The sequence below is a fragment of the Gastrolobium bilobum genome, unplaced genomic scaffold (assembly GCF_033153095.1).
Source record: "Gastrolobium bilobum isolate Gb01-03AN ecotype WA unplaced genomic scaffold, APGP_CSIRO_Gbil_v1 utg2195, whole genome shotgun sequence".
NCBI lineage: Eukaryota > Viridiplantae > Streptophyta > Magnoliopsida > Fabales > Fabaceae > Gastrolobium > Gastrolobium bilobum.
Genome location: NW_026895782.1, coordinates 1,637,776 through 1,658,231, shown reverse-complemented (window position 1 = coordinate 1,658,231; position 20,456 = coordinate 1,637,776). Strand labels below are relative to the sequence as shown.

General features: G+C 33.8%; 3 protein-coding genes across 4 annotated transcripts; all 3 read right to left on the bottom strand.

Moving 5' to 3' along the window:
- Positions 1–1,077: 1,077 nt before the first annotated feature.
- On the bottom strand, positions 1,078–2,398 carry LOC133295958 (probable methyltransferase At1g29790). Of its 2 annotated transcripts, XM_061494899.1 has the most exons (2): positions 1,690–2,398; positions 1,078–1,569 (listed from the first exon to the last, which is right to left on the bottom strand). In XM_061494899.1, the coding sequence occupies exons 1-2, from the start codon at positions 2,355–2,357 to the stop codon at positions 1,089–1,091; spliced, it is 1,149 nt and encodes a 382-aa protein (XP_061350883.1). In that variant the 5' UTR covers positions 2,358–2,398; the 3' UTR covers positions 1,078–1,088. The 2 variants fall into 2 exon arrangements, with proteins under 2 accessions (XP_061350883.1, XP_061350881.1); XM_061494897.1 differs by having other exon boundaries at positions 1,078–2,398.
- A 6,816-nt stretch (positions 2,399–9,214) lies between these two features.
- LOC133295944 (uncharacterized) lies at positions 9,215–10,764 on the bottom strand. The gene is made up of 2 exons (XM_061494881.1): positions 10,201–10,764; positions 9,215–9,431 (listed from the first exon to the last, which is right to left on the bottom strand). The coding sequence occupies exons 1-2, from the start codon at positions 10,555–10,557 to the stop codon at positions 9,402–9,404; spliced, it is 387 nt and encodes a 128-aa protein (XP_061350865.1). The 5' UTR covers positions 10,558–10,764; the 3' UTR covers positions 9,215–9,401.
- Positions 10,765–14,834: 4,070 nt separating this feature from the next.
- Positions 14,835–20,275, bottom strand: LOC133295899 (zinc finger CCCH domain-containing protein 6). Its single transcript, XM_061494804.1, has 4 exons — positions 20,011–20,275; positions 16,443–16,652; positions 16,164–16,288; positions 14,835–16,082 (listed from the first exon to the last, which is right to left on the bottom strand). The coding sequence occupies exons 1-4, from the start codon at positions 20,068–20,070 to the stop codon at positions 15,188–15,190; spliced, it is 1,290 nt and encodes a 429-aa protein (XP_061350788.1). The 5' UTR covers positions 20,071–20,275; the 3' UTR covers positions 14,835–15,187.
- Between the last annotated feature and the right edge of the window lie 181 nt (positions 20,276–20,456).

Here is a 20,456-nt window from a genome sequence, read left to right as displayed (position 1 = left end):
AATTACACGTCAGTTTGTGCAAATATCGACGTGACTGTACATATCCAAAGATAATGTCATACAAAGTGTAACATGACGAGGTATTTAGATTGTGTTTTCAATTCTCATTTGTATAATATAAAAAAAAAAAAAAAAAAAAAGATAATGTAAAACTACAAAAAGAAGTATGAAAAAAAAAAAAAGTGTATATAAGGGGACTCACTCATCAACGTTTCCAGCTCCAACATGAACTCTGGACCAGTTATTAGGATCAATAGAGTAACGAAGCAAAATGACGGGGCTATTAATTAAAAGGGAAGAAAAAAAAGGTAATAGTACCTACCTACCATCATAAAATCTGTTTTCACAAAAGACATGGTCAAATAAACTTTTTAAGTCAGTTTTCTCAGCTGCACTTCATAATGACGTTGACTTACCCTACTTCACAATTGATCATTATTTTAGTAATTCACCAACACATCGGATAATGCATTCCAACTTCCCATGCGATCTAGCATCTGCCATGGACGTTCAACCCTTGAATAGACTACATATTCTGGATGGAGCAGACGGGACTTGAGCAGAACAATGAAGTGAAAGAGACAGACAGAGCAATTTCATGGAAAATCAAAATCCTACTAGAAAGTATATAGCAAAAATCAGGATTGCCCATGTCTTTCAGCAATTATGTAACTCAAGGATTTTGACAAAAATATTTATCAGATGAAGGCCTCAGTATTAATATGTTTAATAGCATGAGAAATTAAAATAGGACATGCATATAGGCTGCACAACTTATTCAGCTTATGAATGAGGAGTCTATGGCAATCAATAAAAGGAAAATTCTAATTATAAAATTAAAATCTAAAGACTTAAGTTTATAACTTAAAAAATGCAATTCTTAAAAGTTATCAACTACAAAATTACTAGCATTCGAATAAAATATAAAACATTACTTAAAATATAGCCATTTATGCACTTATTCCACACTATTGATGGGATCTGATGATGTTAGAAGCAATTCGTTCATTCAAATTGTGTGAAGAAGAGAGAGCAAGCAGAAGCAATTGCATTCTTACCTTTTGGCTTGCCCTTTGTTGTATGAAGCTTTAAACCCTTACAGGCTTCTGAAGGACAGCAGATAAGACAACTTCAGATTTGCCTGATTCAAGACTATTTGTCTTTTCTCCCACAACCCATTTCAACTTTTTATATCCAAACCGTTCAATCAACCGAGTCAATGCCTTTTTCTTCTCTTCATCGGCACAATAGAAGTTATCAAGCCAAAACAAACCACCAGCCCTCAAAATGCGATCAATGTCAAACATTAAAAACTCCAACTTCTCTGGCTTCCCTCCAACATCCAAGGCACTTGCAGCATGAACCAAATCAAACACATTGTCATAGAATGGGAACCTATGATCTAAGCTTAAGAAAAGAGGAAAAAGCCCTCTTGCAGCAATGAATTCACTGAATGGGGCATCGATATTCAGAGTGTTGGAAATCACTGTGACATTCCTATCAGCCATTATAGCAGCAAAGGATCCACCAGAACCACCTCCAACATCAAGCCCTATTCTAATTCCACCACTTCCCAAGGCTAACACATCATCAATGAGAAAATCATTCTTGCTCCTAGACTTGATAAACCTCTGATTATCGTACCCATTAACCAAATCAAAGCAACCAATGCAATCTCTTGTTAAAAACTTCTTGCCATTCAAACATTCAAAATTCTTACAACTGAGACCACTCCAATTAACAGTCTTATTTGCAACAGGTTTCCAAAGTGAGGTGGGAAAAGGGTTAAGGCCTACCTTAGAAATAGACTTAGCAAAACACCTCCTTCTTGGCAAAGGCTCACAACCTCGCAAGATCAGTTTCTGTGCTACAATCCAATCATCTTGGCAGGGTCCATAAACTTTGTAATTCATGTACTGAGACAACAAGTCAGCAGATTTCTCACAGGAATGGCCAACAGATGCCACCATTTCAGTGATTCCAGTTTTGGAATCTTTGCCCAGAGGGAGCTGGTGGCGTTGGAGAAAGAGTTTGAGTTCATTAGCAATATTGGGTCTGGAAAGATCAATGCTTTCATAGCCAAGAAGCTTTTTTTCTATCTGGGCCAATTTCTTCTGAGATAAATCAATCTCTCTCAGTATAAGCGAGACCTGCTCTGAGATGAGAGAGAAGTTCTTTTGGGCATTGTGAAGTAGCTGGGTGTGATGGTCTTTAGGGGAAGCAGTGAAAGCATAAAGAGCGAAAAGATTGGTGGTGATAATGGAGCATATCATGAGAATGTTAACTGCTGAAGAACACAGAGTTGCTCTTTTGAATCTGGCTGTTCCATCCCCTATTTTCAGAGAAACAGAACCCATCTTGCTCCAACTCTTGTCTTGTCCTCACAGAGGGAGAGAAGGAATCAATGAGAGTGATAGCAAAACGTGACCTTAATTAAGAACAACACAAGATTGATTTAGAGTGAAGTAGAGTTTCAAACACTGCACGAAGAAGTGTAACATTGTCGGTTGCGCTTGTTGCGTTCCTTGGGAGCTTTTATTCCTCTTTGCTGTCATGTCACTGCTTCAATACAGTGAACGCCTGAACGCATCCAGAAAAACCGCAGTGTCTCTCTGCCTTCCTAGAGAAATTAATAAATCTGCACAAAATTACGTTTCATAAGTTTTGGAACTTCGTTAGAAGTTATTTAAATAAAACCGCCGATTTATCTCTGTAAACCATGATTGATTTACACTAGTCAATCACTTCATGACTAATTTTTTAATTTTTGATGATTTTTTATTTTTAAGTTTTAAGAGTATTGAATCAATCGAACATGACTTTGAATAAAGGGAAAAATTATTCTTATGTTACATAAGATACATTTTTTTTTCTACACACCTTTCGATAACTGTGTCACTTTTTTCTTTTCTTTTATCTTATTTTTTCAGGTGGTGGAGCCCACAAACTTATCTCTATGACATGAGATAACTATCTCATTTAACATGAGATTAATAAAACTCTTGAATAAAATATGTGAAACGTGTGTATAATTTTAAAGATGTAAAGTTGTGTTATTTTATGTGAGAGAAAAAATAGATAAAAGAGAAGAGAGTGGACAAAAAAATATAAAGATGTGGGTCTCACATTTTTGTGAGAGTGAAATAATATAAGTTGTGTTATTTAAAAGGATAAACATTTTTCATATAAAATATTTATATTGAAACAAAAATGATATTATTTTGGTGCGAAAATTAAGATATTAATTATAATTTGTTTTTATGTTATAATAATTCTTATGATTATAATTTTTTAACTAAAATAATATTATTTTAAAAGTAAATATAAATAATTTATTTATATTCATTTTAGAGACGGTAAAACCATCGTTTGTCGTGGTATGTATGGATTATTATTTAAATATTCTATATCCTGAGTTTCCAAGACACGTGAAAATAATATATACTTAATTAGATTACCAATATATATGGGGAAAACTTTTCTTGTTTTACATGAATTAAAAACTTATCTTCTACTTAAATAAAATGGTGGGACCATTGGGGAGAGTGACCATTTTGTCACGTTTGGACAAAAAAATTACCAGACTGCCACGCCAACAGTAAATTTTGTCAAAATACCACGCAGCATAATTCGCTACACAGTGTAGCGAAATATGCCACGTCAGAGCAAAAAATGCCACATGTCAAATTTTGCAAAATTCGCTACCCTATGTAGCGAAATTTGCAAATTTTGACACGTGGCATTTTTGGTTCTGGGCGTTCTGACATGTGACATAGGGTAGCGAATTTTGCAAAATTTGACATGTGGCATTTTTTGCTCTGACGTGGCATATTTCGCTACACTGTGTAGCGAATTACTTGCATACATAATTCGCTACACTGTGTAGCGAATTATGCCGTGACATTTTGGCAAAATTTACTGTTGGCGTGGCAGTCTGGTAAATTTTTTGTCCAAACGTGGCACTTTGGTCAGTCTTCCGGACCATTGTTTAAAATAAAAATAAAAAATAAAAACAAATTTGATACACAACTCAATGCATATGCAGAAAAGAAATCTTCTCAATGGAGAAAATTATTACCTTATATATATATAATTACTTAGATGTTTGTAAAATTAATATATTTAGTTATTTAGTATGGTTTTCTCCTTTATTCTTTTTTTAATTTTTTTTTTAAATATTTCAATCGATTTATTATTTTACAATAAATTCAATTTGGGACAGATTTAGGATTAAAATTTTAAATTTCTTCTAAAATGATATTGAAAAGAATCAAACACATTCTCTTATCCCATCTATTTAGTTCTCATGCACCAACTTAATTACGATTATTTTCTTTTCTTCAACTTTTTCTTTGAATCTTTCTAACACGAGAGATCATTTTTTGTACATCTGTAGTAGGTACATCTGACATTCAACAAGTGACACTTGGATAAAAAAAATATTTTTCTCTTCTTTCCATACAAGATGACAGTTATTCCTCTTTTTTTATTGAATAAATATACTGAATTAATGGTACAGCAGTAGTACCATAGATATTTTCTTAACACGACACAGGAAGCGGCAATGGAAATAATAATGAGACTAAAACGACAAAAGCTGTGTTAAATACGATAATAAATACCTCGGTAAAGAGCACCTCTTATGTTAACATATAATTTTCAAAAGGAAAAACTATTGAGCGGTAATATTTGGCTACGGTGCACAGTGCACACTAATTAACACACATGTGAATACCCATGATATAAAAAACAACATCGTGTTTGGGAAAATTTTCTTCTAAATAATTTTAGATTTCAACAAATGCAAATTATAATATAGCATAACCTAATTTAGGATAAATAATTATCTATTTATTTTTAAATTACGTTTATGTATATAGCTAATATTAAATTGTCTTAGTAAATCTTTTTAATATATTAATGCTTGGCCAGTCTGTTTGCACATAAATTTCCTTGGCCACTCTCTGATCTTCTATAGCTACATGTTTCCAGTATGTATTTGACATGATCAAAGTGCATAGTCAAAGTAGAATTCCTTAACCTGGCATATGCTGGATGAAAGTGTCTTTATATATCAGCAATCAATTTCAAAACCAAGATACTTATTTATCAGAAAATAAAGGTCAATCCCAGTAAAAAATAAAATAAAAGTCCCTTGTGAAATTTCGTGACAGATGATAAAGTGTCTTTATATATCAGCAATCAATTTCTGCAGTTAAGCAACAACGGGTGTTTTGTTACATCTTACGAAGGAAAACAAGAAAGATGATAAATATTATCACGTGATTGTGATAACAAAAAAGCACAATTAAACCAAAGGCACGATGCCCTCTAATGTTATAAGACATAAAATTATGTAAAATTATCTCTTATATTATTATACATATGTGAAACTCATATTTTTTTTTTCTTTTCTTTTCACATGACCCCATATAGATATTACACTTTTTTTATGTATTTATAGGGATATATTATTCTACCTACTTTTTTTTTACCTAACTTTGCCTACCATCCTTCAATACCATTAGATCAGAATCTCAATAGGAGAGAGAAATAAAAATGTAATTGGAATTCTGATCTAACGATGTTGAAGGGTAGTAGACAAAGGTATCCAGAAAAAATAATAAGTAGAATAACATATACCATATTTATAAGATGAAGATATTTTCAATATTATAGGATCACACCACTGAATACTCATTACACTATTTATTAGAGGTTTTAATGTTTCTACGGTGAATGTAGATAACATTCTCAAAATGACGTCATTTTTAGTTGAAAAATTAAAAAATTATAATGAAAAATATTATTATAACTCTGAAATAAATTATAATTATAAAAAAACTTTGATTTCCACCTCAAAACGACGTTATTTTGTACTCAATATAGATAACACTTTCACACTATCCTCACCTTTATAGTTATTTCCACTCCTATCCCTTATTTTTTCTATTAATTAATCAAGATGATGGGAAAAAAAGTCCTAATCTATCCATGCGGACAATTGCAAAATTTAATCGGCAACGGACCTCATTAGTTATGAACCTTAGCTACAGCTTACAGCTTTCTTGTGAGACTTTGCCCTTGCCTGGTAACCACAAAGATAAACACAGTGATCATCATAAATGTATATCAATCATGCCTAACAAAAACCGTTGGATTTAATCTTTTTTCTTTCTAAATGGCTAAAAGGGGATCTACACACAGGCATGAATGCATGATACAGTTATTGTGAGAATGCTTAAAATATGTAGGATAAGATATTTAACATGATCATGTCATATGGAAGAATCTTAATCATTAATAATTAAATTAATAGTGATGATTGTATAACTTCCTATCCTTATATTTTTTTTCTCTCTTTCCTTACCACCATTAACTCACTCATGTATGGTTATGATTGTCCTACATGACATGATCATGTTAATTAGCACATGAGAAAATCCAGTCACATTCTTTATAGAGAGTGCCACAGGGGAAACTTGGCGTAAAAATGCACATCGAATAATGGTGTAAGTTTCATATTTTGCTTGAAATTTCAATTTATATCTTATTGGAAACGCATAAGAAAATGACCAAGAATATCCTCTGCTTTCTTCCTAAAAGGTAAAAGGGGGTAATTAGATCTAATAGTAATTAGCATTAAGAGTGTGCTTGGTTTGTTGAGTAGGTTGAAATCACTTTACAATAGTTGGTATACATAAAAACACAGAAAATGGAAAATAAAATGTACTTCATTTTCATTAAGCCCCTACACTAATTTTCTCCTTAGTACTATGCACCTACTCAACTAAACACAACCTAGGTTATGAAAACGGAACCAAGCTCTTTCAAAGCTCCACAAAGAGGCAACGATGAAAGAAAAATATTACGTAGCCATGATAAAGATAAAACTAAATAAATTCTTCACTTTCTAATGATTTTGCAAATATTCTAGAAACCAGGACATATAAACATTGATTCAGATTTCCCAATGTGAAACTTAGATAAAAAAATTAAGACACTAGCATATATAATTTGCAAGAAAATAATACATTCATGATGTTAAGCTTGACACCGCTATAGATGAGGCTGAAAGAGAAAGCGGAAGCACGGGCTATCTGTTGAGGAGAAAATTTTCAATGCACCGAAAGTATTGAATTCGTTCTCCATTTTATTAAAAGGAATTTTTTTTTTTAGAAATTAAAGAGATATATAAAAAAAATGAATAAAAAGAATTTTTTTTTCTTTTTAATATAAAGGAGCACCAAGTTCGGTGTCTCTATGAATCGAAGTTTTTCTCCCTGTCGTGACGATAAATCAGCACCAAAAAAACGTTAGATTCGACATATGAATTGTGTCATTGATTCAGTGTTCCCATCAAATAAAACATCGTATCATACGAGGGCGAGTGTGCTTTTGCCACAGTAAGGGCTTGGTTGTGTCGTCATTTCTTGGGAAGACAGTGAACCCCTGGTTTTCTTTGGTACCATTTATTTTTACTAGAGTCTTTATTTGATTTCTGAGTTATTTATTTCAATTTGTACCAGCACCCCTCTCGCTCGGAACAGTGATCAAAATATCACCAACTTTTTTATCTAAATGTCACGCGAACAGTGTTATTTTCCAATCTGACACGGGGGCAAGTTCGCTTCCAGGTGTAGCGAACTCGGTTTGCTGACGTGTCACGTTTCTAGTGGACATCAACTTGATTTTAACCAAGTTCGCCTACATGTAGGCAACCTTCATTTTTTTTATTTTTTTTTTTAAATTTGATACTTGTTATCCACTAAAAATATGACACGTCAGCAAACCGAGTTCGCTACACCGGGAAGCGAACTTGCCCCAGTGGCAGATTGAAAAACAACACTGTTCGCGTGACATTTAAATAAAAAAATTGGTAAACAGTGACATTTTCATCAGTATCCCCTCTCACTCTCAGAACACGCACTAGATTCCTCGAATTCTGAAACCTAAACATAGTTTCTGCGTGCCATCTTCAAGGAAAACAATGCATCTTAATTGTGGGCCTATGTTACCTTGCGATGTTTAAATTTGCTAGAAACTTTGATTCATGAGGGGAAAATTGTACTTGCCAAGTGCTCACACTTAATAATATTTCCCAGCACGGTACGCTTCACAATGTGAGGCGTTTCAATTTGTCATTGATCAATTGCAAAGTATACTAAAGATAAAGAAATGTATCTAGCAAAAAAAAAAAAAACAGATAAAGAAATCTCGTAAGCACAAACATCCCACACATAACACGCAATGATAACCTCCTTTAAAGATACATACCACCCATTTTTTGTAACTTTATTTTATTTGAATAATCTAGTCCACTATCGCAGACCCAAATTATCAAAATTTTATTCGTCGTGCCAGCAATAAACCTCCCAATTCTTCACAATTCTCTCAATCACCTAAGCTCTCCAACTAAAATTCGAAATAGGAAAACGTCATGAATGAAAGATGCTGAACGATCAAGCCTGAGTTAGGGTAATATAAGCCCAAAGGAAAATTAAAGCACCATTCTAATTTTGAATAAAATTCTATTTTAGTCCATTAAAATATACATTAAATTAATTTAGTCCCGTACGTAATCATTTAATTAATTTAGTCCCGTACGTAATCATTTGTTCAAATCCTCTATTTTTCATTCCCTCCATCAAGTTTAATTCACACATCATTCACCACTGTTTACATGAAATACAAAAGATAGAAGAGAACAAAAAGTCCACTTATCCCAATTAATACCCACCAAACCAATTTTAGCTAAATTGATTTTCAAACCACAAACAACCTCAGAGTTGGCGTACGCAGAGAAATTTCGCAAAATTATCACTTAAAAAGAATAGGAAAAATGATTTCCGAGATTTATCCATTTTGGACTTTCGGTCATAGTTGTGCTTAAGTTTAGATTTTAAATAGCACTCACGCCACAGGATCATCATGTAGCTGCTTTGCAGTAGCAGACACAAAAACGAGAATTGTAGGAAAATTGTAATCGGGTCAGTAAGGAAACCCTACCAAAGAATGCACACAAGCATTGTATGCCAACAGTTATCACCCTCTGAAATATAAAAATACTGCAAGCCAAACTTCAAAGGCATTTTGAAGTTGTAAGTTGTACTTTTGAATCAATAATCAAATATCATTTGATAGCTTTGTGCAAAGATATTTTGAAGTTGAAAAAGCTACATTAGTAACTATCAACCACAAACAAAACTCTGGAATTCAGAGACATCAATTATTATGCAAATCAAATATAATTATGTACTCAATAATTTAGTCCTCAAATACAACAAGGCATGCAGCAGCAGCAGTGATCAGATGCCATATTCTTTACCAAAAATAAATAAGAGAAAATGTGACAAAATCCAGAACAATTGTTGGCAGTTACTACGCTCAACAAATATTACCTACTGCTTCTTCTCTTCTGCTTTCCTTGGCTGAAAGAAGGGGCACATAAAACACACAAAAATCAATTAAAAGTTAAAACTGTTATAGTTGTAGACCATATTCAGTTTCCACAAACAGGTGTGCTATTGAAGATAGTTAATAAAAGCCATACTAAACCCGAAACCATATCACTTAGTTATTGAAACAGAAATCGTAAAACCATGCAGATACATTGAAATTGTACAAGCATAAGTAACCACATAAAGATATATCACTACCAATTACTATTTATGAATCTGCAAAACAATTATCATATAGCATGATAACAATTAAGTCCATTGTATCACCCACAAAAATACCACTAATTGCCTTATAGGAAAACTCAGGAGTCCACCAAAAAATACTTTTGTTAATATGGCTGGTTTTCTTCTTGCGGGATTCCACAACTTATTACGCACGCACTCACCCATAACCAAAACTAAAAAGAGAAAAATCAATGAACCCAAAGAACAATATTGTGAAAACCTCAACCTATCTTAAAATTATCACTTCCCTTCCATCTGATACAAAAACATAGACATGAAATGCTTTCAAAGTACACAATGTATCACTGACTGGGAAAAATGAAAATCATCATACTTGCTGCTCCTAGGAATGCAGATATCATGCTTAGTAAGATTAAATGCCATATCTGCTATTCAAATTTGATTCCTTCAATGTAATGATGCCTTCATGGCAATAAAGGTAATTCAAGATGTATAATTAAAAACAACGAAATAGATAAAAATAAAGAAAGGAAAAAGGAAAAAGAAAACGCACTTTGGTACCGGGTGCAGGCTGAGACAGCTCCTCCTCGGGGATGATAACAGGCCAGGGTTCCCCTGCTTCTCGGAACATCTGTTCGGTCTCGAGGAGCTGACCCTTTTCGAGAATCATGTTCCTTATGTTCTGGGCAGGTGTCAATGTTGCATCGAACATTTCTTCAACCCCATTCACGAATGTCACCGTTATCTGCGGCGGGTGGTCGACGATTCCACGCTTCACCTCCACTTCACACGCAGGGTTTGATTCTTTCGCCTTTCGTGAGTTGCATTGTGCCAGAAACTCCATACACGATGCTGTTCGCGGGTCCAAGGCATTGTACTCGATCCTCACTCTTGATAGGAACTTCAACATTTTCACGATCTCTCTCTCTCTCTGTCTGACTCTCTCACGGAAGGGGCTAATTTTGTGTAATCGGAGAAACCCAGACGGATAAACCCAGAAAGCTTAATCAAGATGATGAAGAAATCAGACGGCGAACAAGTTTATCGGAATAATGGGTTTAGGGTTTCGTTTTCTGAAAATTGGGGAAAATAATCTCCGTCGTTAGATAACAAAAACAACAAAATGACCAAGACATAACATTATTTTTTGTCACAAGAGAAATAATAAACCTTTATTTTTTGATAAAAAAAATCTAATACTATTTTACATAATTTTTTTTAATATTCATTGAAACAACATTATTTTGAGTTGAAAAATTAAAAAATTAGAATGATAAAAATTATTATAAATCTGAAATAAATTATAATTATAAATATGCAATGATTTTCACACCAAAATGACATTATTTTGATAAACATTAGACAAAATTATTTAAAATAGCTTTAGAAAAAATAAACTTTTATTTTTAATCCTAAACCTCAAAATGATGTTATTTTAGAGTTATAGGAATAACTTTATTTCTTATAATAGAAGACATATTTTTCCCTATAAACAATCTTTAGGGCCGTTTGGTATAGAGATAAATTTTAGATTCCAGAAACTCATATTGGAAATCGTAGTTACGGATGTTTGATAATAAGAAACTCATGTAATAATATCATCGGGTGAGTGATATTATCGTATTCCTACTTGGTGGAAAATTTTTACATATTTTACCGGACACTTTCTTGTTCTTGTTAAAGCCCTGCCATGATATCCTGCTTCACAAAATTGTGAGTTCCTCTTTTCCCTTCCACAATGCCTTTATTGGCTTCCTCTCTGCTTCGCGTCGTTTCACTCCGATGACCCCAACTCCACCATCATCTGATTACGATGTTGAATCAACAGCCACAATCTTTGTTTCGCGCTGCTTCCCTTTCATGTTCGCTTGGCTCCGGTGAGTTCTCTTGCCTTTGTGGCATATCAGATTTTTTTTTTAAAATATTCATCAAATGTTAATTTTGTGAAGGGAAAACTTCAAAACAAACCTATGAGTTTTCTCAATTATCACGTATCCCTCACAATTTTTTTGAATCATTTACACTTTTAATTAAATTTTTTATTACTTATCCCTTACTTAAAGTTTCTTTATCATATGGGTTAAGTGATAAAAAAACTTTAAGTCAAGGGGGGTAAATGATTCAAAATTTTGGGGAGAGGATAAATGATTATGAGGAAAGTTATAGGGTTTTTTTTTTTAAGGTTTCCCTTTTGTAAAATCAGCTACATTCTCAATCAAACAAACATAGAATCCGAAAACTTGAGTCAACATTCCTGTGAATATTTTGGCCTGTTAAATAACTTTTTCGTAATATTCATGAGAAATTCACTTTTCTAACATTTTTGCAAGAATTGTGATTCCTATAAATAAAATTTTTTTTCCTCTACCAAATGTTCACTCTAAGACTGTTTGGTACGAGGAATCTTATAAGATTGTTGGGAAAGTGAGATAGATAAAATATTTTAACCATGTTTGGTATTTCCTCAAATATCAAAATACCGGTATATTATGTCTCCCATGCATTTTGTTCTCAACGGGGCAATGGACAAAAATTATGCGATTTCTAGTGTGGTATTTTTTTTATCCAACTAACGGAGAAACTCATTTTATGATTTATGGACAAAAATGCCCTGAAAAAAAGTATATGTGGGGTACAACTTCTCTGAACAAGACAGAAGTGATTAAAAATGTGTGGCTTAAACACGACATCATGAGATCTACTTTGGAGTAGAGCTTGTCTTCGTCTTCGTCCGCATCGTCTGCATCGTGTGGTTTGTTCTTCCCCATAATACCTGTTGATAGCTTTGTACGGGTAGGGTCCCAGAAGAACCACCATAGTAACATGTCATGTTAAACAAAGAACCACCATAGACTACAACTCCTTTCATTGTGACAGCCAATATCAGCTGCATTACTGTTGATACACACCCCATTTGCAGAACCAAATACACCCAAATGCATATTCAACAGCAACCTGTGCCAGAGAGATGAAGGGGGGTTTCAACAAAATTTTCTGAAGCAAAATTTCAAAACTACAATTAAGTGCTAAAACGTACGTTTATTACCGAAATTGATTATAATATTTTAACATTTTGGGGTAATTTCTTAATTTCATAACACATCCCCATTCATATTTCACCATCAACCAAATGTAGCATTAGTAAAAATTACTCAACTTTCCTGGCAACAAACGTAGCATTAGTAAAAATTACTCAACTTTCCTGGCAAATTTTTTGCTTACCAAACACCTTTTCATAACTTACCCAAGCAAAAAAATTATCCATCATATTCTGAGATTTTTGTCTTCAGAAATAAAAAACTTCTCTAGTACCAAACGCTCCCTAAGAGTGGCAGACGTTTGGAAGTTTGGGTTCATTTTTGTCAAAAACTAGTTATTATTCCCCATGATTTTTTTTATTAAAAGATTAATATGTATTTAAGGTAACTAATATAAATTATAGTAATTGTTTATTCAACAGTGCTTATGTGATATCTAATTTTATTTTAAATTACCAATATTTTCTTTAAAAAATAAGATTTGAAAACAGATAAAAATAAGAGTTAATAGAAAATAAATAATAAATGAAAATAAAAAAAAGAAAGGGGGATGCGATATATATATTTTTTTTTTTGGTAAATAAAAGGGCTAAAGCCCAAAACAAACAAGAAACTAAACAACAACTACAGCACGATCTCTTCCCACAGAAGAGAGATCCGCTAAATACAGCCAAGAAACACCAGTAGGAGGAGCCTCACAAGAAACAATATTAACACCCTCTTTAGCATTCAGAATATAGTTAGTCATCCAATCTGCACAAGTATTACCCTCTCTATAAATATGGCTCAACTTTATTCTCCAATTTTTTTATAACCATGTCCGTATTCGAGTAATCAGATGACCCTCACGGACTGCTGCACCATCCTTGGTGAGCACAGAGATAGCACTCTTTGAATCACTCTCAACTTCAATATTACGAAATCCTTCACGCCACGCAATCTCTAAACCCCGAAGGATTTCCCACAATTCGGCTTTGAAAGCTGAGCAGACACCAAGTTTACAAGCAAACCCATGTAACCATCGGCCAGATGAGCAGAAGGGGGATGCGATATTTAACTAAAAGTACATGCCATATAAAAAAGAGAATACATTAAGGAGAGATGTTGTATTTATAATCTCTTTTTTCTCATTATTATTGGATTATAATCAAGTCAATAATTTTTATTTGATGTTATTTATTGGGTTTTATAAGAGTTATGTTGTAGGAAAAATGATTCTGTAACGTTATAGAGATTCGTTTTGCGTGCCGTAATTTTTTTTTCTTCAAAAAGTGTGGGCCCCACAAAATGTTGTGTGTGTAGGAAAGTTTGTTGTGTCATGTTAAATGACAAATGCAAACCCCTTATTTATTTGATTTTGATTTAATGATAATAAAATAATTATAAAATATTGTAAGGAAAAAATATTTTAAATATAGTCTCTCCCGAGTTACCTCACTCTAAAACATGAGAAATCTATTTTATTATGTAGGAGGTGAATTATTCTCAATATTTCAAAATATTCATCATTAAATTTTGAAAAAAAGAGAGAGTAAGAAAATCAATGAATAATCTCAATTATAAGAAAAATAATAATTATATTTAATTCAATTATCATCTATTAAAGTACTTAATTATCTTATCATTTCATTGTAGACAGGACAAGTTAAAAGACAGGATCCACAAACAGAAAATGGAATCGGCAAGTTAAAAGAACTAGTCCAAGAAAATACTAATATAAAAATAAAAAATTCGCTAGATCCCAGATTGGCATGTTCATACATTTTTTCCAGGACCCTCGGAGCCAGGTTCACCCAAAAGACAAAGCGAGGGTTTGGCAAAGAAAAAGAAGATAAACTAAATCCATGGAAACTAGAGCAAAATTTTCAGAGAAATGTGTTTCTCTGCCAAGGTGTTAAAAACAATAATCATTTGGTTAATGAGCTTTCTTTATGTGCCGTAGTGTGTCGGAGAGAGAGAGATCGAAGAAGAAAATGTAGCAAAGGTTAATAAAAATGCATAAGTTGTGCTTTCGTGACATTTGTTGATTGGTGTAACTTCTTGCCTCAAAATGACTATCATTTCAAGGATCCAAATACTTTAGCACCCGCAATGAGCAAAAATTGAACGTTTTTCTTTCCATTATTGCCAATATTAACATCAAAACATATTGAAATGTACAAAAATCCAAAGTATATCGTCACAGTACATAAAAAGAAAATCAATACATCATCAAGCTTATGGAACCTGCAATTAGTTGTAACATCAAGGCTCATTCTGAAATACAATCATGAATGAAGATAGATCATGAAAAACAGAAATTTTTGCAGATTTCAATCAAGGAAAGAAAATGAAGTGGAGCCTTCCATTCAAAAATGATAAATGTAAGATTAAAAACTAGTAGTAAATTAGGCTCACAAATCACTTATAAAATGCTAACTTGACCATATCAAGAAGTATGACATTCAGTCCGCCTCATCAAAATGTATGGCAACCAACACCACCAGCCAATTGAAAGTTCAATTAACTGCTAATCTCATTATCCATTTTCATTCTCTTTGAATTTTGTAACCCTGTCACAGAACCACCTCTTGGCTGGAATGATGCATCATGCTGGTATGCACAATTAGCTCCATTCCGACATCCTCTAGAACTGTTAAAGAAGATACATGGCTTCATTATCTTTGGTTTTGACACCTTTGTTCTACGATGGTATGCTGTTTCATAGTTTGTTATTGGCTGCTGGGTCGTATGATTACTGGAGTATGCAAGTGTTTCTTGTTTATCTCCTCCATGTTGTTGAATTAAGCTCTTATAGTAGTTAGCATCCTTTGTTGAAGGGACCTCAACGGGAGAAGAAACAATAACTGAACTCACTGCAGGCCTAGGAAGCCATTGGGTAGAAACAGGTCCCACCTGACCTACAGTTGGGGGAGTATAGGAAGAAGTAGCTGAAAAAGCAACTGATGAAGGTGTAGTGGTTTCACCTTGATTAATAGGAATAGGAGGATGTGAAAAAGCCACCGAAGACGAAATTGACCCCACATTATGTACATATTGTGAATTGTTAGTAACTCCATAATCTCTAACCAACTTCTCAATCACTTCTGGATTGTTGAGAATATTATTAAGTAATTCATGGTCAATCAAATTTCCATGTTCATTGCTCTTCACTATGTTAGTTAAAGCAACAGATGCAGCAGCTACATCTGATACTAGACCACGAGCTAACTGCATATTTGTAGCAGAATTTGAACCCTTCAATATGCCAGGGGTTAATTCACGAGACTGTGAAACATCTAAGGAATCAGATAATGCATCTGCCGCCGCATCTTCATCTTCAATAGGCGTAATTGGTATCAAAGCGGTTTGATCATCAATGAAATGGGAATCTTCAACATCCATTGAAACAGAGGGGCTACATGCAAGAAAAAATAAAAATACCCGTTAGATCACAAAACATGAAAATTTATTGCACAGGGCAAGAGAAGATTCATACTTTGGAGGAATGGAAGATACGCGAGGATAAATAGCTTCAAGAACTCTCATCTCCCTCTTATGTTGATCCTCCACCTCTTTGCTTTCTTCCCCAGCCACCACTTGCCATGTGAGATTTAGCACAATCTGGGAGAATTATAAAACTAAGCATTATATTGAAGCCAAACTCATGCATTTTACCTTCGTTTTGCTCTTACTTTCTTCCAGCCATTTTCAAATATTGATAATAGTGAAAACTACTAACTAAACTGTTTAGCATAGAATTAAGAAACAAAACTACCTTTGGCGGATTAATCCACTTAATAACAGGTATTTGGGACAGTGTAATCTCGAACTGACTGGAAGCATGAGTTCCCTCAAAGCCAGGAGGCAGAATGTCATCAGAACCTGCTCCGCCCGCATGCAACAGCAATGATGTCTTCGCTTGAAGGTGATCTTGAGAATTTATCCCCACTTGTGAAGGAGATTCCTCTGACAAGAATAACTTAACCTGTTTAACAAAAGAGCATTAGTCTTTTCCCAGTTAGCTCTCTTCTATCATTTATTCATAACCAATATTTAAGCAGCATTTTTTAAAATGATTAATTATTGATTCTGTCTACTCATTACAACATCAAGTACCGGAACGGAGATAACACGCATTCACAGAATAGAGAAAATCATCTTGTCCCTAAAGGGGCTATATATAGTCAAATGACACAAGCTCATTGTGTACAAACCACAAATACATGGAGAAAAGACAAATACCACTCATAAAAATATGATACTGGTGCACAAAATGAATTCACATCCTCGACTGTACCATCATGATAACTTTCACTTGTCACATTTGAAAGAAAAATTAATATTATTCAATACAATACTTAACAAATTCAAGAAGAATGTGAACTGTTGTCATTAGAACACAACACAACAAGACTTAGCCAAAATAATTTAGCACATTCTGATCAAACATAGAAACAAAGGCATTCAGAGTGATTGTATCCATATCAAAAGCCCCTACTCAATCAAATTTGTAGGGGACATTCTAAAGAACTTAAAGGTTCTAAATTTGCCATCCATAAGTTTCATCTAATAGATACCTAAAAGGCCAGGAACCAATATCTTCTGTTCCTCAATATTTTTTGAGATTTTCACATCCTGGTATAGGACTCAGAAAAACTACATCCAGAACCTCCCCTACCTAGATAGGAACAGTATTTAATAACAACAAAGATTACAAACTTGACCAGCTACTACACAAGATATTGATTCCTCTCATTAAAACTGGACATATCATGAAAGATTTGCCCACAAGTGAGTCTGGTCTTCTTTCAATGACTCTGCACAGAAACTTGGTGTAACCCCAAGTTAAGATCCTTGTTGAGAAGCTAAAACAGATTCTTAAATCCAAACTGCAAGCTGTTTCAAAATGTCTCTGATCGGATCCTGCCACCTCCACCTCTTTATCCCAGTGTCATACCTCAAAGACCCCATACAACTTATATTCAATTACACTCTGAAAGGTGATGTCTGAGTTAATAGGCTGGTCAACCAAGAATTTTTGCCACCTGTTCCTCCTATACTTCTGCATGCACTAGCGGTACATCTCCAGAAAATATAACTATGACTTGCCCTCCCATGTTGGAAGTGGCTGAGGTCTTGAAATTAGTCTCCTTTCAAACAGAAAAGAACAAAATTTTAGAGTTAAAGACAACAAAGACTTCTTAGTTGCAGAACTCTACCGATTCAGCTTCGACCAAAAAACATCCCTTAGTAATAGCAATGAAATACAAAATGTCAACTTATTTTTTAACCTTTCACATACCCAAGGACACACATGCAACCACATTAATATTGGTATGACATATGAGCAACAAAATTCATTCAACCAGAACAAGGAAAGGAAGTGAAAACTACAGACATTAGGGATATGAAGAAGACTAGTGTTTTTCTTCTTCTTTTTTAAGAAAAAAGAACAGCAGCTCCAAAAATTCTTAAAAAGAGGGGAAAAGTGCAACTGAAGTTGGACAGGGCAATGCATGACTTCAAAATTAATGTTATTTTTTAATAAAAAAAATATTGCAAATAAGAAAATCATAGTCAACTATTTGAACAACAAAAGTCAGATGAAGCAATTAATCCATATACACAGTCTCATAAGCAGACTACTTAACTGTTAGCAACTTCCAAAATAGGAAAATATATGCTAGAATAATAAGAAGCATGTAGGCCAGGGAATTGACAGATTTAGGAGGCTATCTTTTAGTCAGTTTAGAGCAGAGGGCCAGAGAATTCTTTCTCGGGATTTAGAGGGACAGGGAGCATTCTCAATAACATTTTGGTTCTTTCTCTTAAAAAAAAAAAGAGCCTCCTCAATCCATCAATTCCCTCCTTTATATAGTGTTAGTGTCCTGACTAAATCACTAACTGTCTAACTAAATTTTACAATTCACTTACAAGTCAATTGGGATAGTCCCAACTACTAACAGGCCACATGCTTCTAATTTCTTCTAAGATATATTTTCCTAATTAGGGGGTTGCTAACATTAACAACCACAAGCACACATTTGAAGAAATAACAAATACAGTTACTGATGGCCCTTTTTTAACTAATGTCCAATCACAAAAGACTAACATATGACTCTTAACAAATTTCAAAGTAACTTTCTCAAATGGAAACTTGAGATAAGTTTGGAATGAGCATTAAGACCTATTCAGAAAATAAGCCACTAAAGGGTGACAGAAGCAATCTAATATCCACATTTCTGCATGCAAAAGGCTTTCAGACTAAAGCTAACATTAGTTTCAATAATTACTGGAAATATAATCTGCAAGATCAGTAGCACATACAATTAGAACATTCATTCAAATTTAAAACAATGAAAACAATTCAGATCTAGTCCATCAAAGGAAAATTTTCCTTTTTCTGGAGCCACCCAAAACATGTGGAAAGCAGAAAGGCACAATTAGAATGCATAGGATAATAGCAACATCTTGAAAAAGTACGATTCTGACATTAGAACAAACACTGCTAAACATCCATATCAATGCAGGCTACAAGATTGCAATCTGCAGCCATGGTCAAAGAGGGACTTATATTTTGGACCACCGCCTGACTTTTCTTCTTGTGTTTTTCCATCATTCAAAGCCTATTTTATAAGCATCTTAATTTAGAGCCAGTTAACAGTTTGATATTTTAGAATTTTCAAAACAAGTAAGGAAGTCTCCGATAGTTTATAACATCAATTAAGGCCATTCCGTCCCTTGTCAAGACTAAAACTCCAACTGGACTAACTCGTGAATAGATCATCTCAATGTATCATTTAACATAACCAGGTGATGTGAAATGATCTTAATTATTCATAAACAAATTAGCAGCTATCCTTCGTACTAATGTTCTTTCTCTTTATCTTCTCTCATCACATTTAATTTATCAGTGACTGAGATAAGAGAGAGAAAGAACATAGAATGAAGAAAGGATAACCGATAATTTGTCCGATCGTTTCACATGTCCTGCTTAATTTAAACTAGACATGAGAGCATCCACTCCAATACTAACAAGGGTTTTGAAATAAGAACTTTCTCGAAGGTAATAACCTCAATTCAAAGGCAAAGGCAAAGGCAAAAAAAAAAAAAAAGGACTGATCAGATTGTAATCGGTGGTATTCAACAAAAATTGACCCAAGAAGATGACGGAGTATCAAACAAGACAAGGTCCTCAAAATTACAGACAGATATAGCAAAGAGGGCTTAATAGAAGACAGAATACAAAATGATTAGGGTTCAGAAGAAAAACTTTCATTTGGATGTTGATCATATGAATGAATTGATCGATTTCGTTTTCGGAACAGAAACATAATTTTTACCTGACAAAGATCTAAATCGGAAGCCCATGAAACTCTTTTGGATTTTTGTAATCCACGCATATTTAGAAAATCAATCGATTAACGTCTTCAGTAAGTTGTGTGTATAGAAAAAAGATTGAAGAGTGTCTGAAAGAGAGAGTAAACCCTAGTCAGACACCTATTTATAAGTTTAATTACACACACCACACCGTCACGCACACGCACACGCACACCCCTATCTATCTCAGTTCTTCGCTGTTCACATGCTTAGAATCCAATTACACTATGTTTTCCCTGGTTGTCCTTTTGACAGGGTTTTGTTTTCATCTTAAAGCTCTCAAGCCGAAATTATCACCATTCATATGGAAATTCTGAAAATTGACAACTTGCAAAATTGGAATACCAAGCCCAAATTATCACCACTCACTTTTTCTTTTTAATTTATATATTATAATGTTGCTTCTTTA

Coding starts and splice junctions, on each gene's coding strand:
- LOC133295958 (XM_061494897.1), bottom strand. CDS start 2,357: ATGGGTTCTGTTTCTCTGAAAATAGGGGATGGAACAGCCAGATTCAAA.
- LOC133295944 (XM_061494881.1), bottom strand. CDS start 10,557: ATGTTGAAGTTCCTATCAAGAGTGAGGATCGAGTACAATGCCTTGGAC. Junction 9,432..10,200: donor AGCCTGCACCCGGTACCAAA/GTGCGTTTTCTT, acceptor CCCTTCTTTCAG/CCAAGGAAAGCAGAAGAGAA.
- LOC133295899 (XM_061494804.1), bottom strand. CDS start 20,070: ATGCGTGGATTACAAAAATCCAAAAGAGTTTCATGGGCTTCCGATTTA. Junction 16,289..16,442: donor AGTGGATTAATCCGCCAAAG/GTAGTTTTGTTT, acceptor TAATTCTCCCAG/ATTGTGCTAAATCTCACATG. Junction 16,083..16,163: donor GTATCTTCCATTCCTCCAAA/GTATGAATCTTC, acceptor TCTTGCATGTAG/CCCCTCTGTTTCAATGGATG.